At 41.8% G+C, this 21152-nt stretch overlaps 2 protein-coding genes across 2 annotated transcripts; both read right to left on the bottom strand.

Annotated features, from left to right (window-relative positions):
- Positions 1-13764: 13764 nt before the first annotated feature.
- On the bottom strand, positions 13765-17074 carry nrm (nurim). The gene is made up of 4 exons (XM_084081107.1): positions 16821-17074; positions 15848-16041; positions 15339-15515; positions 13765-14422 (listed from the first exon to the last, which is right to left on the bottom strand). The coding sequence occupies exons 1-4, from the start codon at positions 16969-16971 to the stop codon at positions 14108-14110; spliced, it is 837 nt and encodes a 278-aa protein (XP_083937233.1). The 5' UTR covers positions 16972-17074; the 3' UTR covers positions 13765-14107.
- A 379-nt stretch (positions 17075-17453) lies between these two features.
- limd1b (LIM domains containing 1b) lies at positions 17454-19862 on the bottom strand. Its single transcript, XM_084081116.1, has 7 exons — positions 19827-19862; positions 19366-19467; positions 19065-19132; positions 18868-18927; positions 18424-18554; positions 18234-18285; positions 17454-17789 (listed from the first exon to the last, which is right to left on the bottom strand). Exons 1-7 carry the CDS (start codon positions 19858-19860, stop codon positions 17706-17708), a joined length of 531 nt encoding a protein of 176 aa, XP_083937242.1. The 5' UTR covers positions 19861-19862; the 3' UTR covers positions 17454-17705.
- Between the last annotated feature and the right edge of the window lie 1290 nt (positions 19863-21152).

Here is a 21152-nt window from a genome sequence, read left to right as displayed (position 1 = left end):
TTACATACCTGTCTACCTGTCTTACATGGCAAAATCCTTGTTAAATTTGAACACAGCGCCACCTCAAAGAAAGTTGTTCAAAAAGGCTTCAGATAAGACAGAACAAAAGACAAAATAAATTCAAAATCAAGATCACATGATCTTTATCTCATTTGAATGGGCAAATCCAGCAGGCACAGGACCTGATGATAATATAATTATCAGGAGTCTCTTATGGTGCTGAGGCAGTGTTGACTTAAAAGTTACAAAATATATGAAGAGTTTTATCCCAAAAAGACACCATTTTCAAAATAAGTCACACACAGTCTTAAAGTGGTTGATAGCACAAAACTGACATGAGATGCTTTTTAGAGCATGATTAGATATTGAAATATTTCCCCCTAAAATGGATATTGTATTTTGGAACAAACCCCTTCAATTCACATTGAAACTAAGAAATATATTATATATATGTTACTTGATAAATACATAATATTTATCAAGTAACATCCATTACTTAAACCAGTGGTTCTTTATCACCTGACAGTGCAAACTGGATGGTCAAAATAACACTGTTTCACAGTCACCTGCACAGTATACAGTACCATGCTGTTAGATTAACAATCTCTCTTCTCTATTTTCCTGTCACTCTGAGAGTAAAACTAGCCTACATGTTTTGTCATTCATCATATGTTTCTATCATAACTGCACATACATCTTTCAGTTATAAATCTCATTCTTCCTTATGCTAGAGAAGACAAAACAGTCAAAGATTACAATTATTCACAACAATTTCAAAAGAAACAGAATAATACAATCACAAAAAAAATGTGGAAACTTGTCACATGGGCAATTTGGAGAGATGTACCAGGCTTCTAGCGAGAACTGGTCTCATCTGTAACACAGAGAGATGGAGATAGAATGCACATGTAGACTCAGTCCATTCCAATAGCAAACAATGGAGGTATGCCCATATATGGGCATATACTGATGACATCAGGGATCTCCATATTTGGGAATAAAAGGGACAAGGACTGACAGATAAGGATATCTCCATATATGGGCATCAAAGGGTCAAGGACTGACATATACACATATCTCCATATATGGGCATAAAGGGGACAAGGACTGACAGATACAGAGATCTCCATATGGGCACAAAAGGGACACGGACTGACCGATACTGAGATCTCCATATATGGGCATAAAAGGGACAAGGACTGGCAGATACAGAGATCTCCATATATGGGCACAAAAGGGACAAGGACTGACAGATACAGAGATCTTCATATATGGGCACAAAAGGGACACAGACAGACGGGTACAACGGGTATTCTGAAGGCCCCCATCACTACGACTCAGACATATTGGTCGGATCGGCGGTGCGACGTTGGTGCAGAACCTATTAGATATAGTCTAATTGGGGTTATTAGTATAGTATATTGTTGGTACATTCCCAATAGTATCCCTTTCCCCACGTGCACTGAAAGCCACAAATCCACTGGCAAATTGTGGCAATGTTTCATATTGGTGTAATATAGGAACAGGAGCTGGTGTCGATTTCCGTAAAACTTAGTTCCATAAATTTCCCCTCTCACGACATCTCGACCATTCACCCACAGCTGAAGTGGGAATGAAAGCATCATATTTCCGTAAAGTAGGACATTTTGTTCTATGCACATAACTGCTTCATAACAGCAATGACTGATGGCATAACTAACAGATTCACTAACTTTCACTTTAATTTCCTTATCATATGTGTGACAGTGACAAGCATACTGATAATCAGCTCAGCTTTTTTTCCAAGTGGAAAAAATAAAAATAAAACATCCCCTTTGTCCCGACTGCATCCAAACACAAATATATATTTGGAATATATGCATTTTTGTCTCGCGTGCTTTAGACACCTCTCAATTGAGCATTATAAACTGTACCCATAGCAGTCATGCGTGTGAATGACTATCCACAGCTTTCACGGAATATTTTCTATCCAGCAGTGGTATGGATTCTATGAGGGAAAGGCGCTAACACTCAGGAATTTGCTGTGTGCTGTGAAGTCAAACGACAGTTCAGCCTGAGTCAGATTCAAATGCAGGCGACCACAAGAACAGCTCCTAGACCGTTTCCCATGCAGAGACATTGGTCCGTTCATCCAAAGCTTCTATCACACCTTGTGTTTCTTAAGGAGGGGGTGGTACTGACCCACTGTCAGCACGCGGCCTGTCACTGAGGTCACGATCCTGCTGCTCCTGGACACTCCTCTCTGCTGCTCCTCCTCTTCTTCCTCCTGCACCTTCTCCTCTTCCTCCTCTGCTGCCGGGTCAAAGGGGTACGAGGAGCAGGCCAACATGGAGGTCTCTGACGGGTACTCACACACCTGCTCCAACTGGCTCTCATCGAAGCACACCTTCACCTGGTGATGAGGTGCAGAGGAAGAGACGGAGATAGATGGGGGGGTGGGCACAAAGTGGAAAGACAAGGAAACGATAGCAAAATATTTATTCAGACAACATCCATAAAACCCAAGCTATAGTAGTTGCAAAGAAGATTTAATGCAACAGGCCTAGTTTATTTCTCTCTCTCTCTCTCTCTCACGCACACATGCACTGCTTTGCTCCAATAGACCTGTTGAGAGTGAGGCTGCGTGAATCATAATCCTCCCTCACTGAACCTGATTAACCCAGACCAACACAGCAGGAGGGAGAGCAGAGGAGAGGAGAGCAGAGGAGAGGAGAAAGGAGGATTCAAAGGAAATATAGTCCATACTCCATATGTTAAATAGACGAACAAATGGACAACAATGGAAGAAAATGTATGAGGGAAAATATATTTTGAGTGCCCAAATAATGTCTAAAAGGTATTGTGAAAATGTATTATATACATTATATTGAAATGTTTCAATTCTTAATTGTGAATATTTCATGATGCCAAAGACCAACAGGTGATCTGAGAATCACAGACACAAATGACTAGTTGCTCACTGAGGCCTTACAGGTGTGAGGACTGTGATGATTGAGAGAGAAAGGGAGAGAGAGAGAGAGAGAGAGAGCGCGCGAGAGAGAGAGAGAGAGAGAGAGAGAGAGAGAGAGAGAGAGAGAGAGAGAGAGCATAATGGGATAGTTTCCCCTGGACGTAAAACAAAAGATGACTGAGCGATTCCTCTCTTCTCTTGTATTTATTCAGTGAAGTGTTTAATGAACACTTTCACATTTAGTCTAGTGAATAATAGTTACACTTGACTGGCTCCATTGAGATCTGAAACACATTCTAAACGGCGCAATTCACATAATAATGTGCTCTCACAATATATTAATAACAAAATGAATATACTGTACATATAGACTACTTTGAGGCCAACAATCATTTCATCAGAGTAAATAATTTTTCAAATAGTGGAAGAAGGGGGGTGGATCTTGTCTTGGAATGAGACTCTGCATCGGCACTTTGTTCTTCCTCTCTGGTGTGGTTTTTACCTCATGAACCTTAGCAACCCTATTTTGGGCATGTCATAATAGGCGAACATTAAGCAAACATTCGGTGTAATTTAGGCAAACATTCACCAAAAAAATAGCAGATGTACAAGCTCAAAACATGTTGTGTTGTTAACATGTAGATCGGCTATTTCTGGTGAAGAAATTGGGGGTAGAGGGGGAAAAGGAGGGGACCAAGTACAGACACCTGGTGTACCCCAATCAACGAAGTATAGGGTTTAAGTGGTTAAATTATATCAACATTGCAAGTCTGTCGAGATATGTTATTCTGAATAATTTCATGATTTACAGTGATTTTCTACTGTAAACTCATTTAGACATGACTAATATTGATACTGTTTTCAGTCTGTTGTGTTTAAAGGAAATGAGAAGGTTTGAATGAGGAAGTGGGTGAGAATGTAGCATGACAGTATAGTGGAACAAGAATTATCCAGACTTCAATACTCTCAAATGATTATCAAACTCTCTCTCTCTCTCTCTCTCTCTCTCTCTCTCTCTCTCTCTCTCTCTCTCTCTCTCTCTCTCTCTCTCTCTCTCTCTCTGTGTCTGTCACCCACTTCAAACTAAGCTAAAGCCAGTGACTCGCTACAAATGATGTTATACTGTGGAAGTTCAGTTCAGTCAAAAGGGGTTTGCCAAGATTCCAGAACAACAAACAAAATCCCTGGCAAAGACAACAAGCAATGGAGGACACAAAGAGAGACTTGTCTGGATGGCAGTAAGAGCTGACTCCACAAAAACAGCTCCAGCTCCAGCAAGGGAAAGAAGGACACAGTCTGCAATTTTGTTTGGTACAGTACATGCACGGTCAACAGTGTCTGACCTCATATATGGACAGAACTGTTGGTTTTAAATGCCTTATATGGTGGGCAACTGTGTCTTTTTAGATCTACCGGTAAATCAGCTTGGGCATCTAAGTAGATCAAGGGATAATTTGAAAAACCCAGTCAGAGACATCTATGAATTTCTTTGATCACAGAATGAACACTTATCTCTGCATACAGTCCTACTTTATTATTAATATGAAATGACTGAGTTATTCTGTGCATTATTCTGATTAGCATCCTATAATAAGACTTAAAATTTTGCCAGCCTAGGCTGGCTCAGGGTGGAAGACAGGGTTAAACAACAAAAAATGGGACTGGCCTTCAAAATTGTAAATGAAAATTTGCCCGATATGCCCCCTATTCCCGCATATCTGAGTAAATACCTCCAAAAGGTTAGTGACACCCACAGTCACAATACCAGAGGGAGCGTTAACAACAATTTGGTACCACCCACCCATAAAACAAACATGGGCAAATTCTCCTTCTACAGCACTGCCACCCAGGATTGGAATGGTCTAACCCCATCCCTCAAAAAATGCAGTTCGCTGGGCTCATTTAAAAGAGCCTTAAAAAAATCACCTTTCAGGAGGCCAAAAGAGGAGGTAGTACCATTTTCCCGTTAGACAGCCGACCCCCCCCCCCTGTTCTTGTACATATCTCTCCCTATGATCTCTCCCCCCTTTTTTTATTCCTTTTGTTGTACATAGTGTTATATAAATATATATATATATACATATATACATATATGTATATATATATATAGCATTTGTTTTGCTGTTTTATTTTTATTTTCGTTGTGTAATGATATTCGAACTGTGGTGCCACTATATATGTCTATGAATTGAATACCAAGGCCCTCATTGGAAACAAGTCCGCAAGGACTTTTATGAACGGACCTGTTAGACAAAGTATTTTAAATGTAAATGTGTTGTTTTACATTTTTTTTTGCCTAATAAAATATTCAATCAATCAAAAAGCGGTGGTTATTTTCACTGTCGACCTGGCTGGAAAAGACAAAGTAGATCACATGCAAGAAAAGACTGTCCACCCCTTAGACTAAAAGAAAAAAGGGAAAAGAACACAGTCATGCTTCTATTAAGTTATGACTAGAAACCTATGGATAATACATCTGGTGGATGTCCTTTGCAGTCCCATTTACAGAATTCTCCATCTTAACCAATTAAGCCCTGTATACTGCGTCATCCGGCGAATAGCGAAAACAGTCGATCTACAAGCTCACAATGCAGTGCCATTTTCGAACGTTTTGGAAACTTTTTCACCTGTAATGACGAAGAATTGGGACGCAAGTTGAAACCATATTTAATCATGAGACTCTCTGATCTCAGTACAGTAGCTGACCGGTGAGCACACCATCCACATAATGTCAGTGCCTCCAGTTTCATTCCAACACTTTCTCTGCTCTTGGTTTCCTGTCTCTCTACAGTCTTAAGGAAACAAATATGGAAATCATCACATAATCAGCCATTGTAAAGCCAATTAAATCAATATGTTTGACTAAACTCCATACAGCAATGTTATGGTCTTGTTATTTGTAGTCTCTTACCAAAATGTGTGCATGCATCATGTAGGTATAGGGGTGTCATAGTTCTCCTGTTGTCATTGACACATGTAAACTGAACTCACACTGACCTTGACTGTTAATACTTATACGACATGTAGTGTAACACATACAACTGTTATGTTACTAACGTATAGGCTAGTATCCTATAGGCTAAGACAAATGCTAGTTTTATTAAAAAAAACACTAATACAGCACAATTTATTGTTGTGTACAAAATACAATTTAAATGTATGTGTGTATGTATATAACAGTAAATATGCATCTCTTCGCTACTCACACAGACGTTCTGGAGTGTGAAATGCATGGAATTTAATTATCATGCCAAAACTATCTCTGTAACATGCATGCATGGTGCACAACGCACATTATGGTCAGTGTGCACACAGTAAAATCCTTATAGTGTTATTGTACTTGCGGGTCCATTTGGTTTCAATTGTACACTCTTCAGAGTTACATTAACACTAAGGATTCTACTGTCTTGGCCACCTGAACGAATCAAAGGTCCATGAAGGATCAGACAGATGGAAGAGACAGCCAAGCAGGTTACTCAAGTGTTGGTGAGGATTTTATGCTTGAGAATCAAGTTGTCGTGGTTGATAAGGCTTTAACCGGCTTAACTGGGCTGTGTGCTACTGCTTCTCAATGAAAGGGGATGTTCTTCTAGTGAAAGGGGATTCTACATGAGCAGATATGACCTCCAGGTAGCACGGGGTCAAAAGGTTGGAGAAAGAGAAATGGAGGGGTCATGTCCTCCCAGAAGAGTGTCCTTCTTGCTGTGAAGTACAGTATGTTTGTTTCTCTGACCCTTATTGAAACAAAAAGCTATTTTCATTCTTTTAAACAGTTAAATGATTGATATTCATAATCTGGAAGGCTATTATTTTTGCTTGTATATTGCTCTTTTATGTGAAGAACTCCGCACTTCCCATGAACCTCACAATACTTAGTATAAATGAATATAAATGGTCATCTACATATTATCTATTTTATATCTATAATAAAATATTATTAAAATAATATCTTCTACAGCTCACTCACCCGTTTGGGATTCCCTCTCTTCTTCATCAAACACGACTTTTCCAGGTTCTGATATCCACCAATCACTTCGATCTCGTCCGCGGTGGGGTATCTCTTCTTAACTGGCTCAGCTTCAACAACAGAGGGACTGTGGGTCTGGTTGGCTGAGGTTTTGTTCATGGGGGTTTCCAGTGGTATAGACTGAGCTGGCTCTACGGCAGCTGACTTCTTGGGGGTGATGGTAATGGTGGCCCCTCTCTTCACCTGGCTGCCCGTGGCGCTCCTGATGGAGAAGAGGGGGCACCTGGAGGGTGATGGGGAGGCACAAGGGGACGGGGTAGGGGAGGAAGAGTTTGGCGAGCAGGCTGGTGTGGGTGAGCTGCACACAGGTTTCAAAGAGTTATCCGGGGACTGGTTCCTATGGGTTCTGGGGGTGATGGTAGCGGTCCTCGGCTGTTTCGACTGGGTATGTTTCAGTGTTGGCGAGCTCACCGGGTGAGGGGAGTCTGATCGTCTCTCTGAAATTTGTTGATCATCCATTGTTCCACTTGTAGGACTCAACTGGGTTCCTTTGGTGTTGCGGTTCCTTGGCAGAGAGTTCTGTGGAGTGCTTTCAGCATCGCGTGATGGCCTCATGACTTCCTGCTCTGTCAGGTAGAGCTGCTTCATGTGTTGCTCTAAAGTCTTTATCCCTGACATATCTTCACGATGGCAGGCCTCCTGCTGTGCATGGTGAGTTATGTGGGGCTTCACTTTTACAAGCTGTACCTGTGGAACGTCCACCGTCCTCTCCCTCATGCACAGTCCTGTTCTAGAACCCACCGTCTTCAAGTTGTAGATGCGACTCATGGCGGCCAGGGAGTCGGGGTCAGGCGGAGAGGGGGAGAGTGATTCAGAGAGAGAGAGGGGGGGGACACACTCTACCTCGTCTGAGAGTTCTTCCTCTTCCTCCTCCCCGCTTTCTCTTCCACTGCTGTCGTACTGCCTCAGCGCTTCTTCTCCATATTTCAGTGGGTCATCCTCGTCTTCGGATGGTTGGACATTGTCAAAAATCTCTTCGGAGGTAGCAGCGGAGAATGCATTTGTCAGTTCCTCTCCTCTGGCAGCTTGCGACAATGATAGAGGAACAGGAAGTTGTGGGCTGTCTTTCAACACGTTGACTTCCTCTTTGATGTCAAACGCTGCAGTGGATGTCTGTGCCACAGGGCTGTCCTGCCCACATTCCACCTCGTGCACACTCTTCCTCATTTGAGATGTAGCTTCCCACTCTCTCGCTCTCATTTCAGTTCTGCTGTCCTCAGACCTGTCCTCTCTTGTCTGGCTAGCAGTAATTTCTGCCCCATCACACGCTCTACTGTCCTCCGTCCCGCTTTCCATGTTTGTCATCCTCTCCTTCTCTCTTTGCCTGATTTTCTCTCGCAGGGACTCGATGCGGCTCAGGGGCTTGCCGATTCTCCAGCTGTTCCTCCTCTCAACCTCTCTCCCTCCATCCCTGTCTTGACCCTCGTCACTTTGACAGCCCGCTCTTCTGCTTTCCAACTTTTCCTCCGCAACATAGAACACAGTTCTGGGGATTTGAATTTCCAGGGGAACAGGGTCGGCTTCCGTGGGGGTTAGCCCTTTTGGGGACCTGGGGACGGCATTGAGCACGAGGTTCTCTGAGCGGACATCGCCACAAATGTGTGCCAGGGTGCTCTCTTTGTTTATGTCATATGTTATGTCATATGTTATGTCATATGTTCCCCTGGAAGCCCTTTCACCTTTGTGGTAAACAGTCGTTTCTCCAACTCTCTCTATTTTACTGATAAGATCTTCAGTGTGCTGTGACAGTACTGACTGGTTTGTGTGGTGTTCCTGTGAACCTGTGCTGGACCACTCTGTCCCTCTATGGGGGTCTACGGGCCTGTGTGCCACCGTAGTGAGTAGGCTGGCGCACTCAGTAAAAGCTGATCCATGTCTATAGTGTCTGTCATCAACACGTGGGGGACTGGCTGAGTCTACAGATGCAGTGACTTCACAGTTCTGCTGCATTGTTTCACTGGCGTTTGTGCCCTCTGTTCCCTCAACCCTCCTGAAGCCAGAACCCCATTTTTCAAAGCCCTGAGGTTCAACCTTTGACCTGGGCTTCACCTCTCTCTCTGTGGCTCTCACTCCCCGATCCTGTCTGATTGGTACCCTCCTTGCAAAAGAGATTCCCTCTGTGTTTTGTACAGATGCTACAGTGAAGCTCTCATCTCCGACATCATCTTTAATCTCTGTAGACTTCTTGTCAACAGTCCTCACTCTCTCACCCACTGATAGTCTTTGTTGGTTGGGGTTATAAGCTCCAGTCTCATTTATTTCAGCATATTCCTCTGATTGCCTGCTTGGTTTTACAACATACTCATCACTGTCTGTATCAGAAAGCAGAGACCAGCCCTGTTTAAGTTTTAGGGTTCCTCCCACATCGGAGGTTTCTCCCCTAAGTGAGACCAACCTGTCTGAATGTGCTCTCTCAACTGCTCTCCTCTCATGGTGTCCCTTTTTGACCATGCCGTTCTCCTTGCCACAAACCCCCCGGTCAGAGAAGCTTGATGAGCGTCTGGGAACGACCCTCAATAGAGCAATTTTCTCATCCTCCTTCCTCTCCTCTGCTTGGTCATCGTTGATATCTTCATCCTTGTCAGGACTGTTGAAATAATCTGAGCTTTTAGAGCGAGACGGCAGCTTGGGGTTATCTCCAAATTTACTCAATAGCTGACTGACCCTCCCTCCTCTCTCCTCCACACAACATTTCCAGTCTTCTGCTTTAATAACTGTGGCCTGACCCCATGGTCTCTCTTTCTCCTTGAATATCCCTCTGTCTCTCTTTCTCATCATGCCAACATCTGTTCTCAACTCTCTCCCCATGCTGTCCTTTCCACTCTCTCTGATACACCTCCTCTCTCTCTCCCTCTCTTCGTCGTCTCTCCCTGACCCTCTGCCTTCCTCGCCTGCTCCTGTGCTCCTTTCCTCGGAGCCAATGGCAGGTTGTATGATCAGAACCTCTGAGGCTCGGATCTCTGTGACACTGCCCCCACTGGCTAGCAGCTCTCGCAGGTCCATCGTCACTCCTCTCCTCTCCTGGTCTTCCTGGTGTCTCTCTCTCTCTGCCTCCCTCCGTCTGCACCTCCTCTCCTCGCTTCTTTTCCTCTCCTGTTCAATTATGATGATGTTGTCGGCCCGAATGGTCCGCAGGCCTGGGACACCGGGAGGAAATAGAGGACCAGGGGGTGTTGAGTCTCTCTCCTCCTCTTCCCTCTCTTCTTCTTTCCTGTCTTTAAGGGATTCCCTCTCCCTCTCTCTTGTGATATTATCCCTGATCGACTCTTTCCCCATGCTACTGTTTCTTTCCCTGCCCTTGTTTTTGTCTGTGTTTTTCTCATGTTCCCTTCCATCTCTCCTCTCCCAGCATCTCTCCATTTTAAGTTCTGTCTCTCTCCCTCTTCCTGTCTCGCCTTCGTGACCTCTGAGGCAGGGCCTGTCTCTATCTATCTCCTTATCTTTTCCTACCTCAGCTTCCTGTTCGCTCCCTCTGTCGAGATAAGCCACTTCCAGGACCTTCCTCCATCCGCTCTGGGTTCGAATGAATGGGTTTTTATGGACAGGGACGATAGTTTCTGCGGACACCTGACACTGTGGTTTCGTGACCCTGTCCAGGCTTTGCCCCTGGTCTGGACTGAGGGACGGCTCACTAACCAGATGCACTGTAACAGAGAGGTCTGTGTCACCATCCCAACTGGAGAGGAGGACATTCTCCCGGTCTCTGTCTTTCTCTTTGTCACCCAACCCCTCCTGCTTGGCTCTCCTTCGCTGGATGATCCCTCGTTTCCAGGCAGGCATGCTGGCAAGTTTCTTCTCCTCTTCCTTCTCTCTCCGCTCCCTCTCCTCCTCCTCTCTCCTCTTTCTCTCCAGAAGAAGTTGTTTCCATTCTGGCAAAGAGGAGACAGACATAACAGAGAGAGAGAGACAGACGCCTTTCTTTGGGACGAGATGTCAGGATGTCCTCTCTTCAGGCCCCAGAGGAATGGGTCTGTGAAAAGACAGTTGAATATTTAAAAAATGGTAACTTTAGATTCACTGTTATGCATTAATAGGGCATAGGTGTGTGCTGAAAAATACACAATTAAACTTTATGACAAACGATGTTTTAATGACCTAATAAGCAAATATTCAACAAATGACTACATTCAAAGTCTCACTGCACTATCTGGGCATATGGCTATATATGTTCTGCTGTTAGACTGCCAACTGTAGTTTTATATAGTTTTATATTTTTGGACAGTTTTTCTGACACAACAAAAAAAGCCTACAGGTCTTTCCAGTTGGCATGTCAATACATACATTGCACGTGTAGGCTACTGTAGGCTATTGCAGCCCAGATATCTGAGTAATCCTCTACATTTTGTTTTTAATTAATACAACGCATACTCACCTGAATCGAGTTATTCCAAATCGATTTCTATATTGGACTCGTCGACTGAAGAGCTGACATCTCTACTTGAATAAGCAAAGACTGTGCGTCTTAGAGCGGCTATGCGTAATGCGCTCCTGGAACCAATTCGGTGCAAAATCTGCTTTGACATTAACTAACATGTTAATCTATGTCAAGACGGAGGATTTAACATATTTGTATTAAGTAACTCAAAACCCACCAAACTTAAAGTGAACCGCAGCATGAGAACGCCTCCATTGATAGTAGGCTAGTAAATATCCCCAGCTTCGGAGTTACACGACTCTAATCCGATAATTACATTAAAGTCCGTCAGGAGAGTTTAGAGGGACACACCATATTGCCTGGCTTAAGAACGCGCGTTTAAAGAGCGCTGTCACCCACCCCCTCATCCTCATGTCAGCCTCAGTGCGCTGCTAATTGGAAAGGAGTGGGAGGGGGGAGTTCTGGACGGGCTATCGTGTTGTGTGTGGACACACGAGACAGTGAGGGGGCCTAGTCTATGAGTTATTGGAGGCAGACAACTCTCTGGAATCTGGATAAGTCCCAAGTGATCTACATTTTAGATAGATAGCTCTTTATTGATATGCATTTTTGGGGAAATGCAGTTGTCAATGCCAGTTACAGCAGTAAAGAAGTAGACAAAAGGACGGATATGGAAAAAGTATAGCTCCAGCAAAGGGTAAGAAGGGGGGGGGGGGGGGTCTAATGATAGCTAATGATAAAGATGAAATTATCATTAAAATAGATAATAAAAAAGACAAAGGATCAGCATGGTACAATCCACTGGGGCTAAAGGAGTAGGCCTACTAGACACCAGGTGCTGCAGAAACAAAAAAAACAACAACTTGCCTGCAGCCTGGCCCACTGCACTTGGACATGTAGGCCTACTTAACAGTGTATGTAGCCTACATGCTACTCTCTCTGAAGAGCGGCCAGCGTGACCGCAGTCTTGAAACGAATGCACAGCAGTAAAAAATAACAATAACAGACAAACCCCCAAATAGTCAAGCTACAATTGATCTAGCCATATGGTTCACAATTCACATAACGGCGCTCGTTCTGTCACACGCGTCATGGCACAACCCGTACATCTACATAAACGTTCAGATTTCAAATATAAAGTATTTACCCCATGGCCACGGATGTAACAAGTTAACACGCCTAGGTGTAAGTACCCGTATCTTCCGTATTGTTCAATACAAAGCATTTTAATCCGATTGTTGGCCATGTTTTCATAGACTTATAATGTATTAGAGTGCAGTACACCACCCAACCGATAGTCGCGTAGTTGAAAGCATACGGTGAAAAAAACTGAGAAAATGGCCACCGATCGGATTAAAATGCTTTTTATTGAACAATACAGAAGATACGGGTACTTAGACCCACGCGTTTTAACTCGTTACATCCGTGGCCGTGGGGTAAGCACTTTAAATTTGAAATTTGAAATGGAGTTAATTTAAAAAAAAAATAGGAACAAGTTGCACCATGACTGTCATGATATGATGTAACAGCAAATAATTAATTCAATATTAAGTTTATGTATAAAAAAATATATTGTCTGATATAGAAATAACAAGCCACATTTCATTTATTCAACATGTTGCAAATACTCTTGATTAGAGCCATTGATTAGTCATTACAGTGATTGCATAAGTGGTTGTAAAATGTTAGCCTACACATGATACAAAATAAAAATAAATCAGTAGGCTACTCTAAAAATCCAAAGTCAGCATTTCTGAGGACAAAAACACATCCTGCTTACTAAAATAAGCAGAAGTTCTGTCTTGAACTATTTTTGCGTTATTATTCAAATACTGGTTGACTGATTGACTGCATCAAACCTATACATTCACTCACCTCAGAATCAATCTGTGATTATATATTGTAGCCTTGTCTAACATAGCCTACTTTAAAAAGTAAAACAAAACCATGATCCAACAAAGATCAGACATTTTGTCTTCAGTGTGAAAGCAAAACACAAATATCAATACTATACTCTTCTGACAAGATTATTATGTGTAGACACAGTTGGCACAAAGAATGTTAAATATAAATCAATAGGCTATAAAAAATATACTCTGTGCTTGAAAAAAACATACATTATTTATTAAATAATACCTCAAATGGTCTATTGGTACAGTGAGGGTACAGTGACACAAATAAAATAAAAAGCTAAATCCTTAAAAGTAAAAGAAAAAGTCATGTCAAAATCAAGTTGTACATATTTCAGTTCCAGTGTGGTCATTTTACATTCAGGGCCTCATGCTCAGTTGGTTTAAAGCTGCAATCTGAAACGATTGAATGAATAAAAATGTATTATTTATTTATATTATTTTTTATTATATTATTTATTCTAAATTTCTCAGTGGAAGAGTAGGGAGACCACCCCCCTACTCTTCCACTGAGAAATTTAGACCCTGGTGTCCTGGGTAAGAGTCAGGACACTTACTGGTTGACAAGTTGCCCTGCCTGAAGGTCATTAGTCCTTAGTCTCCCCTGGTCAGTCCGTCGTGGATGAGCAGTAAATAATACAACCTATGGATTGCAGCTTTAATGTGAGAATTCAACTCAGCAGAATGGGTGTGACTGGTTGGTTCATACAGTAGACTCTCAATCAGACACTAATCAGCGATTTCGCTCCACTGACATATTAAACTCAATTTGTCTATAAGTTAAGCCTAAGAGCCGAGGTGAAAGGAAGCCAACTCCACTCCAGGACAGGCAGATTAAATTCCTTTCACTTGTGTTTGTGATTGTGATTAACATGGTCAGGAGTAACGCTGCCCCCATGTGGCTGAGTGCAGAGCTGCAGCTTCCTGATAAGCCTGGAGCTCATATAGGCCAGGTCTTGCTTGTCTAGAGAGTGCGCCAAGGCCAGGTAGGTGGACAGACTCCCCGCCAGCAGAAGCCTGTCCAAAGACAGAGCAGGCAGCAGCCATAGGATCACACCCAGCTCCAGACAGACAGGGTGACGGAGGTGAGAGAAGAGACGCTGGACCTGGGCTGATTTGAGCAACAAGGGGTCCCCTAGACCCAGGCAGTCATAATAAACCTGAGAGAGGGAGGTAGAGAGGGACACATTAGTTGAGAAGATAGACCAGAGAAGAGTGTGAGAGGGAAGTATCTATCTTTCTAAATAAGTTAGACATGTTGTAACATTGAGTGATTGAATAAAACATACGCCTGTGTAAAAGCTACAAATGGATGGAGATGGAGATTTCTCTCTTGGGTGTGATGGACAAACTGCACTCAAGACTCATCTGTTGTGCTATTTTATGTTCATGTGCCACTGAAAATGTAGTGAAGTAGATTTTGTCCTGGATAAAGTTTACTTACTTAAGTAAGGAATGTATTCCTTCAACAGTGCACTTGAAATACATTTACTTATACAGTAACATGTAAAGGACACATGCAATCCCTTACACAGTAATGTATAATGACTCTCATAATAATATAATTTTTCATGCTTCCTTGACATCAAATAAGCATAAGGACATTAATTGAGTTAATTTTTTGAGAAACTTTTACAACGGTGTGAGCTTAGAAAATCCTGTACGTAATCACACTGACAGCAATAATAATCATAGTGTAGTGAGCATCTATTTACCCACTGCTAAATTCCCCAAGTATTCACTTTAACACTTTCAGCCAATGTTAGAACTTAAGTACTGTTTGTTCAGTACCTTACAATTGTTATAAATATTTCTTCTATGACTACTACTACTACTATTATTCCTACTAGTGCTGCTGCTGCTGCTGCTGCTACTACTACTCAATTTATTTTTATTTGCGATCATGTAATAACAGTAAATGCCATATTTCCCCTCAATTGCATAGACAGCATTTGTCACTTGAAGAGAAAACCTGACCTCTAGTGGACACAATGAAGAAGCCCCTTTGTCCTTTTAATGAATCATTACTACATTGCAGAGGTTTACAGACAGGACTCAGGAGTCAGGACAGCCTACCTGTTTGATGCCCAGTAGTTCAGCGTAGTCAAAGATCATAAGGATGCTACAGATGATGGCCCAGCAGATGAAATGCAGTGTGAAGCAGAGCAGAGGAAACCAGATGCTCCAAGGAGCATGGCGCACCGACCACAGACATGGGGCGCCAGTCACAGGCTGCCAGAAACGCATTAGAACCTTATGAAAAGAGGACAACCAGATTCTAGATATAAAGTTTGCACAATATACACAACAGAACAATGAAAAGCAGGGATGAAAGAAAATACAATACTACACTAATCTAGTCAGTTCATTCAGTGTGATTGGACTGACCTTATGTCGGTCTGTGTATTTCATTTACATAATGTTCATAAGACAATCATGATCTTATTTCATAACTTAAACATGTTTGTGTGTGTGTGTGTGTGTGTGTGTGTGTGTGTGTGTGTGTGTGTGTGTGTGTGTGTGTGTGTGTGTGTGTGTGTGTGTGTGTGTGTGTGTGTGTGTGTGTGTGTGTGTGTGTGTTATACCTGGAGTGCCAGTGCAGTAGTGCAGCAGTATGCAGACCTGTTCAGAGCCCCCAGGACAGACTGACACGCCTGCTTGACTGGAGGCCAGGCCAGCACACTGTGCTGTGCAGTGAAGACCACCAGTAGACCCAGGTCCACACACAAAGAGCTGAGAACAGAGCTGTCCCGCAAGGCTACAGACCATGGTATGGAGTCTTACCATAATAAAGATCAAATAAATTGGGATCAGTTAGATTCGATATATTGAGTTATTGTTTTTTTTTATTAAATCTGGTTTAGCAACTTTTATTTTACTCACATGAGAATCTGTCTTGCAGGCATGCCATAACATATTCCCCAATTAACATCACATGATGACAATATAAAGACACACTCACACAAAGGCCTAAGTTATAAATGTGATCACACACTAATACAGTGCAGTGAGCTTCTTGCTGATAATTGCATGCTTTTTTGTTTAAGTCAGTCCAATGGTTTGTCATGAAAACTGGGATCAGTTTTTGAAGAATGTTCACACATTTGGCCAAATGTTTAACTTTTAGCTCAGAAGAGGGATATGAGGGATCAAATTGTTCTGACGAAAAAAAGAAAAGAAAAGTAGCGCCCAACGTGGGGCTCGAACCCACGACCCTGAGATTAAGAGTCTCATGCTCTACCGACTGAGCTAGCCGGGCGATGGACACTCTGAACACGTAAGAGTGTCTTATTCTCGCGAGACGATGTTAAACTTTCCCATTTTTGTCCAGAGTGACTTTTTCTGGTATATTAAACTTTTTTATTTGCCAAATAAGTTTTTATTATGGACTGTTCGTACAAAAACACTTTCATGCAGCGTCAAGGTGTAAACGCGCAGTTATGTTCAGGGCATCACTTCACATGATTACTTGTGATTGTTAAATCCTATTAGTGATCTTTTCATTGATACTTTTAACATGGTCGCCTGCAAAATAAAAATAACATGACGGAGGCTTACCGTGACAGAGTGTAGTCTCTCCTGTGATGTTATGGTAAATGGCTCGAAACGAAACGAAACGTATAAAATCAGCGCCGGTGATGAAAACGAATGCGAAGTTTAGCAAAGCCAAGATGCAGAGAGCCGAGCCACGTACCGTGACTGACGCCATTTCACATCTAATTCATCTTCATTTGACACAAGTTGCAAGAGGTTTCTTCCGGGACAGGAATGCAGTCACGGTACAGAATATTAACACACGATGGCGCTGTTAGCCGATACTGGATGTTATGAGCGTGGCACTGGTGTGAAGATGATAATAAGTCATGGGTTCGAGTCGCACTCGCACAACAAACACGTTTTCGATGCGGAGGGTATGCGTTACTATTCACCTTTTAAAACCGTGTTCCTTTTAACTGTAATGCACTTTGTTTTAAATCATTTTCGATTGTTGTAACTTGTAACACTTTTATGTATTTATGTGCCTATTCTGTATATTTTTATGTAGGCTCATTTGCCTACATAAAATGGTTCTGTAAAAAATACACTTTATTACAAGTTTGGAACAAGCTGGTCTAAATGAAGAGCACAAGTTGTTTATTGTTGTAGTATTATTGTAGTTTAATGTTATTAAAAGTAGGATTAAAAGCTGTGTATTGTTGAGAACAGAGGTTAATAAATAAATAATAATTTATCTTAAAGCGGGATTACAAGGTGGTAAACATTACTGTCATTTTCTTGTGATTATAATTAGGTTATACATGTATCATGCAATATGCAAACGTGTTAGCAGTGAACCTTTATTTTATTGCAGATCGGAATTGCATAAAATGTTATAAAAATCTCTTAAGCATTTACATTTCAGTAACAAAACAAGCAAATAAGAATGGGAACCCCCTCTTGTCCTTAAGTGAGGTTCATCATAGTATCATAGCATTCCACATGGTAACTTCTATTGAAGGACACCACTCGAATGGACTCTGTTGAACCCTAAACAAGCAAACAAGCAAGCAAGCAAACAAACAAACAAACAAACAAACAAACAAGCAAAAACAAAAGCATAGTGGTTTGATAATACCATGGAAAGCCATTTTGTCAAATTGAACTTTTATAATGTATATAAGACAAACACTACCAAAAAATATTCTATAATTATATTATTGTTTACCAGTTAAAATAAAAATGTGTGTCCATTTCTTTGTCTATATTATCATAGTGCTATCATAGTAACCACTGATATGTAGGATATTGGTCGTGTGTAATGTTGGTAAACGAAGAATGTAAGCTTATTAATAGTTGCACTCATGGAAATTACATGGTACATAGTTATACACTTTTCATAGACAAAAATGTCAGAACATGTACAACAATGAATACTATAGAAAATGGTGCAATGATCATAAATAGTCTATTTCAGGTTTCTTTTCAGCTCACCTCAGAGGGCACAATGGGCATGCCACATGCTGTACACCGAGGAGCCTGCAGCCTGAAACCAACAAGGAGTGTGATGTCAAGGATAACGTGGTAACAATGAGCTCATACTGGGTGTGACTGGTTCAGGGGTGTGATGAGACAGCACTGCCCTTTGTTGTGGTGTCATATAAATGTAGTAAACGAAGGCTACCTGTGGTAGTCCTTGAGACAGTAGATCTTGTCATCGCTGCCTACAGTGAATGGTAATCCCTCCAGGTTTCCACTACAGATGGCACAGCAGAAGCAGGCTGGGTGGTAAGACTTACCACGAGCCTGTAGGACCTGTCGAGGGGGGAGAAATCACATATAAAGAATTTGAATTGGTTCAAATCTGTTGCTGGTTTGTTACTATTTTGAGGCATGCATGCTAGAACATAAAATAACATGTTTTTATGTTGAAAGGGTTAATGAAATCATTTTTTCCCCCCAACCCCAAAACTTATGAGCCAAAATGTTAATGGCCCATTCATCAAGGTTCAGGGTTCTTTATTGTTACATCCATCTTGTGTACATGTAGGCCTACATAAGAGTTAAAATGACTTTTGTTTGCAGCAGCGTACTATACAGTGATAAACAACAATAATACTGTACTTACCATGTCATTAACTAAATGTCCACAGGCGTTGCATATTTCTGGTGGATGAACACCCGAGTACTAAATGACAGGAGAAGAACACATTCCCCAAATAATAACGGAGGAAGTAGTCTTAATTGACATATTTGTTGTTGAACAGAACAAGAAACAATGCTACAGTTTCACATCAGCTTATAGGCTATAAGAGCAATACTTACTAAAAAGTCATCCTCGCAAAAGATCTTTCCTGACATGAAGTAAAAAGTCTTTCCACTCAGCTGTTTACCTACAAATGAATAAACTGGTCATTTGATAAAATCACCATTACTGCTCACATTCAGAATGATTACAATTATCCTGTAGGCTAGTCATAGTGTCAGAATGTGCTTACAGTATGCTATGAGCATTACTGTATTCCTGTTCAGATATTGTTCTCGGTGTGTAAAGTCATGGGTAGCTGGCGACACAAAAGAAGTAGTATGGTAACAATAATCAAAAAATAAGATAAGAAATACTCACAGCAAATGCTGCAGGTGAAACAGGTGTCATGGAAAAGCTTCCCCATGGCTTGACATGCTCTCCCAACACCGTGCACTGCTTTGCAGCAATTTACACAGTTTCCTGAAAATCCACAGTAAGAAAAACATTGCAGAACACAAAGTTATTGACCTGAACACACACTGTATTATGCTTTCTGAGTCTCTTGTCCTCAGTGCCACAGCGAAATAGTTATTCATAAAAGTACAGATGTAGTACAGAGAGTGAAACCCAACACTCCATCCATTCACAATTGCACACTGTACACACTGACAATAAACTGTGTGGCACACATGTTGGACGGAATAGATATATTGGCCTTAAAGCACAACAGGACAGAACATACGTTAAAGAAATATCTACACTTGCTTTGCAAGCCATTCCATTTAAAATCACAAAACTCAACTGGGAAGGTTAGTTTGAATATACACGTACGCCCTTACCAAAGAAGAGATCAGAGCTAGCATGTGTGTCCATATCGTAACACTGCTTCAACCAGTTGCCTGTGTCTGGCTGCTCAAGCCTCTAGTATGACTTCTGGGGGCGTCTAATTTTACGTGTGGTGCAGACAACTGTAAGAAGAGCTGGGATCTCGGTTTATGGGTGTTGCATTCGGTGCTTGTGGTCTCTGCAGAGGGCAGCCAGCCTTTAGCCCCTGGCTCACTCAAGGTGACAGCCTGAGTGAGTGATGACAGATGAGGACAACTGTTATCTGCAAATCGCTAGTTGGAGCATTCGACGAGTTCTGTCTGTGTTCTGCTGTTGCTGTTGTTGAACTAAAGTTTTTGTGTGAATGAACCATGAGGGGCAATTTTACACTCGCAATTAACACTTTGTTGTGTGTGCTGTGAGTCAAAACAAGTTCATGTCATGTCCACTCTTAAACACAATAAAGATGAGCCCAGGGTCAGACTTAATGTGCACAGTATATGGACCCTTGTGTAACCAGTTTAGTGGCCTTGTTGTTAGAGCGTTCGCTCTTAGTTTGGGAGCTCGAGGGTTCCATCTCCGGCATAGTCATACCAAAGACGATGAAAATGGTACCCTGCTTGGCTCAGCATCAAGGGTTGGACCCCTGCGACATAGTGTCATGTCCAGGGGGTGTACTTGTTGTACATCAAGCAGCCTCAAGCTACGGAAACAAAAGATAGAATCCTGACCTATGGGCCAAATGGCTTGGGAACCATTGGTTCCTAAGGCTACTTACTTTCTTACTTAGTATGGGCCCTTGTGTGAAACACTGGACCAAAATCTGAGTTATAGTAAAGATATAGGTATCTATTTGAAATACTAAGAAAAGTATTACAAGAAAATGGCTGAAACCAGAAATACATAAAAATGTGAATTACCAAAAAAAGAAATTAGAACCACCTGCATAGAAATCAAACCATTAGCGTGTTGGTTCTGTAGACTGAAGTGAAATGCAACACAGACAGTTTGGCCATCTATTCTATGGTCTAAATATAATAGTCTAGATATAGTATGTATATGATGGAACAAGAGCTGTATTCTGAGAAAATATTCAAAAGGACGAATGCTGATCTGAGTCAATGGATAGGCTACCATTTGACTATTAATGCTCATAAATTGTGTGTTGCTGCCCCCATGTGGTCTGAGCCCTCTGATAGTTATATGTCCTACTGAGTATACATGTCCAGATGAATAAAGCAATGGGCAATCCTACAGTTGCTCTGGTACAATCATTGGATTAGGCTACTGTGAATATAAAGTTTCAAAATATTCAAAAACATATCTCTCAGAAAATGCTT

This window comes from Gymnoscopelus microlampas (assembly GCF_963454915.1).
Source record: "Gymnoscopelus microlampas genome assembly, chromosome: 15".
Taxonomy (NCBI): domain Eukaryota; kingdom Metazoa; phylum Chordata; class Actinopteri; order Myctophiformes; family Myctophidae; genus Gymnoscopelus; species Gymnoscopelus microlampas.
The sequence above is the reverse complement of the archived record's forward strand: the minus strand, read 5'-3'. Positions and strand labels throughout refer to the sequence as shown.

Coding starts and splice junctions, on each gene's coding strand:
- nrm (XM_084081107.1), bottom strand. CDS start 16,971: ATGGCGTCAGTCACGGTACGTGGCTCGGCTCTCTGCATCTTGGCTTTG. Junction 15,516..15,847: donor CTACTGCACTGGCACTCCAG/GTATAACACACA, acceptor TCTTTTCATAAG/GTTCTAATGCGTTTCTGGCA. Junction 14,423..15,338: donor AACTACTGGGCATCAAACAG/GTAGGCTGTCCT, acceptor TCCCTCTCTCAG/GTTTATTATGACTGCCTGGG.
- limd1b (XM_084081116.1), bottom strand. CDS start 19,860: ATGGACACACATGCTAGCTCTGATCTCTTCTTTG. Junction 19,468..19,826: donor TAGCTCTGATCTCTTCTTTG/GTAAGGGCGTAC, acceptor GTGGATTTTCAG/GAAACTGTGTAAATTGCTGC. Junction 18,555..18,867: donor GACATTTAGTTAATGACATG/GTAAGTACAGTA, acceptor CCCCCTCGACAG/GTCCTACAGGCTCGTGGTAA.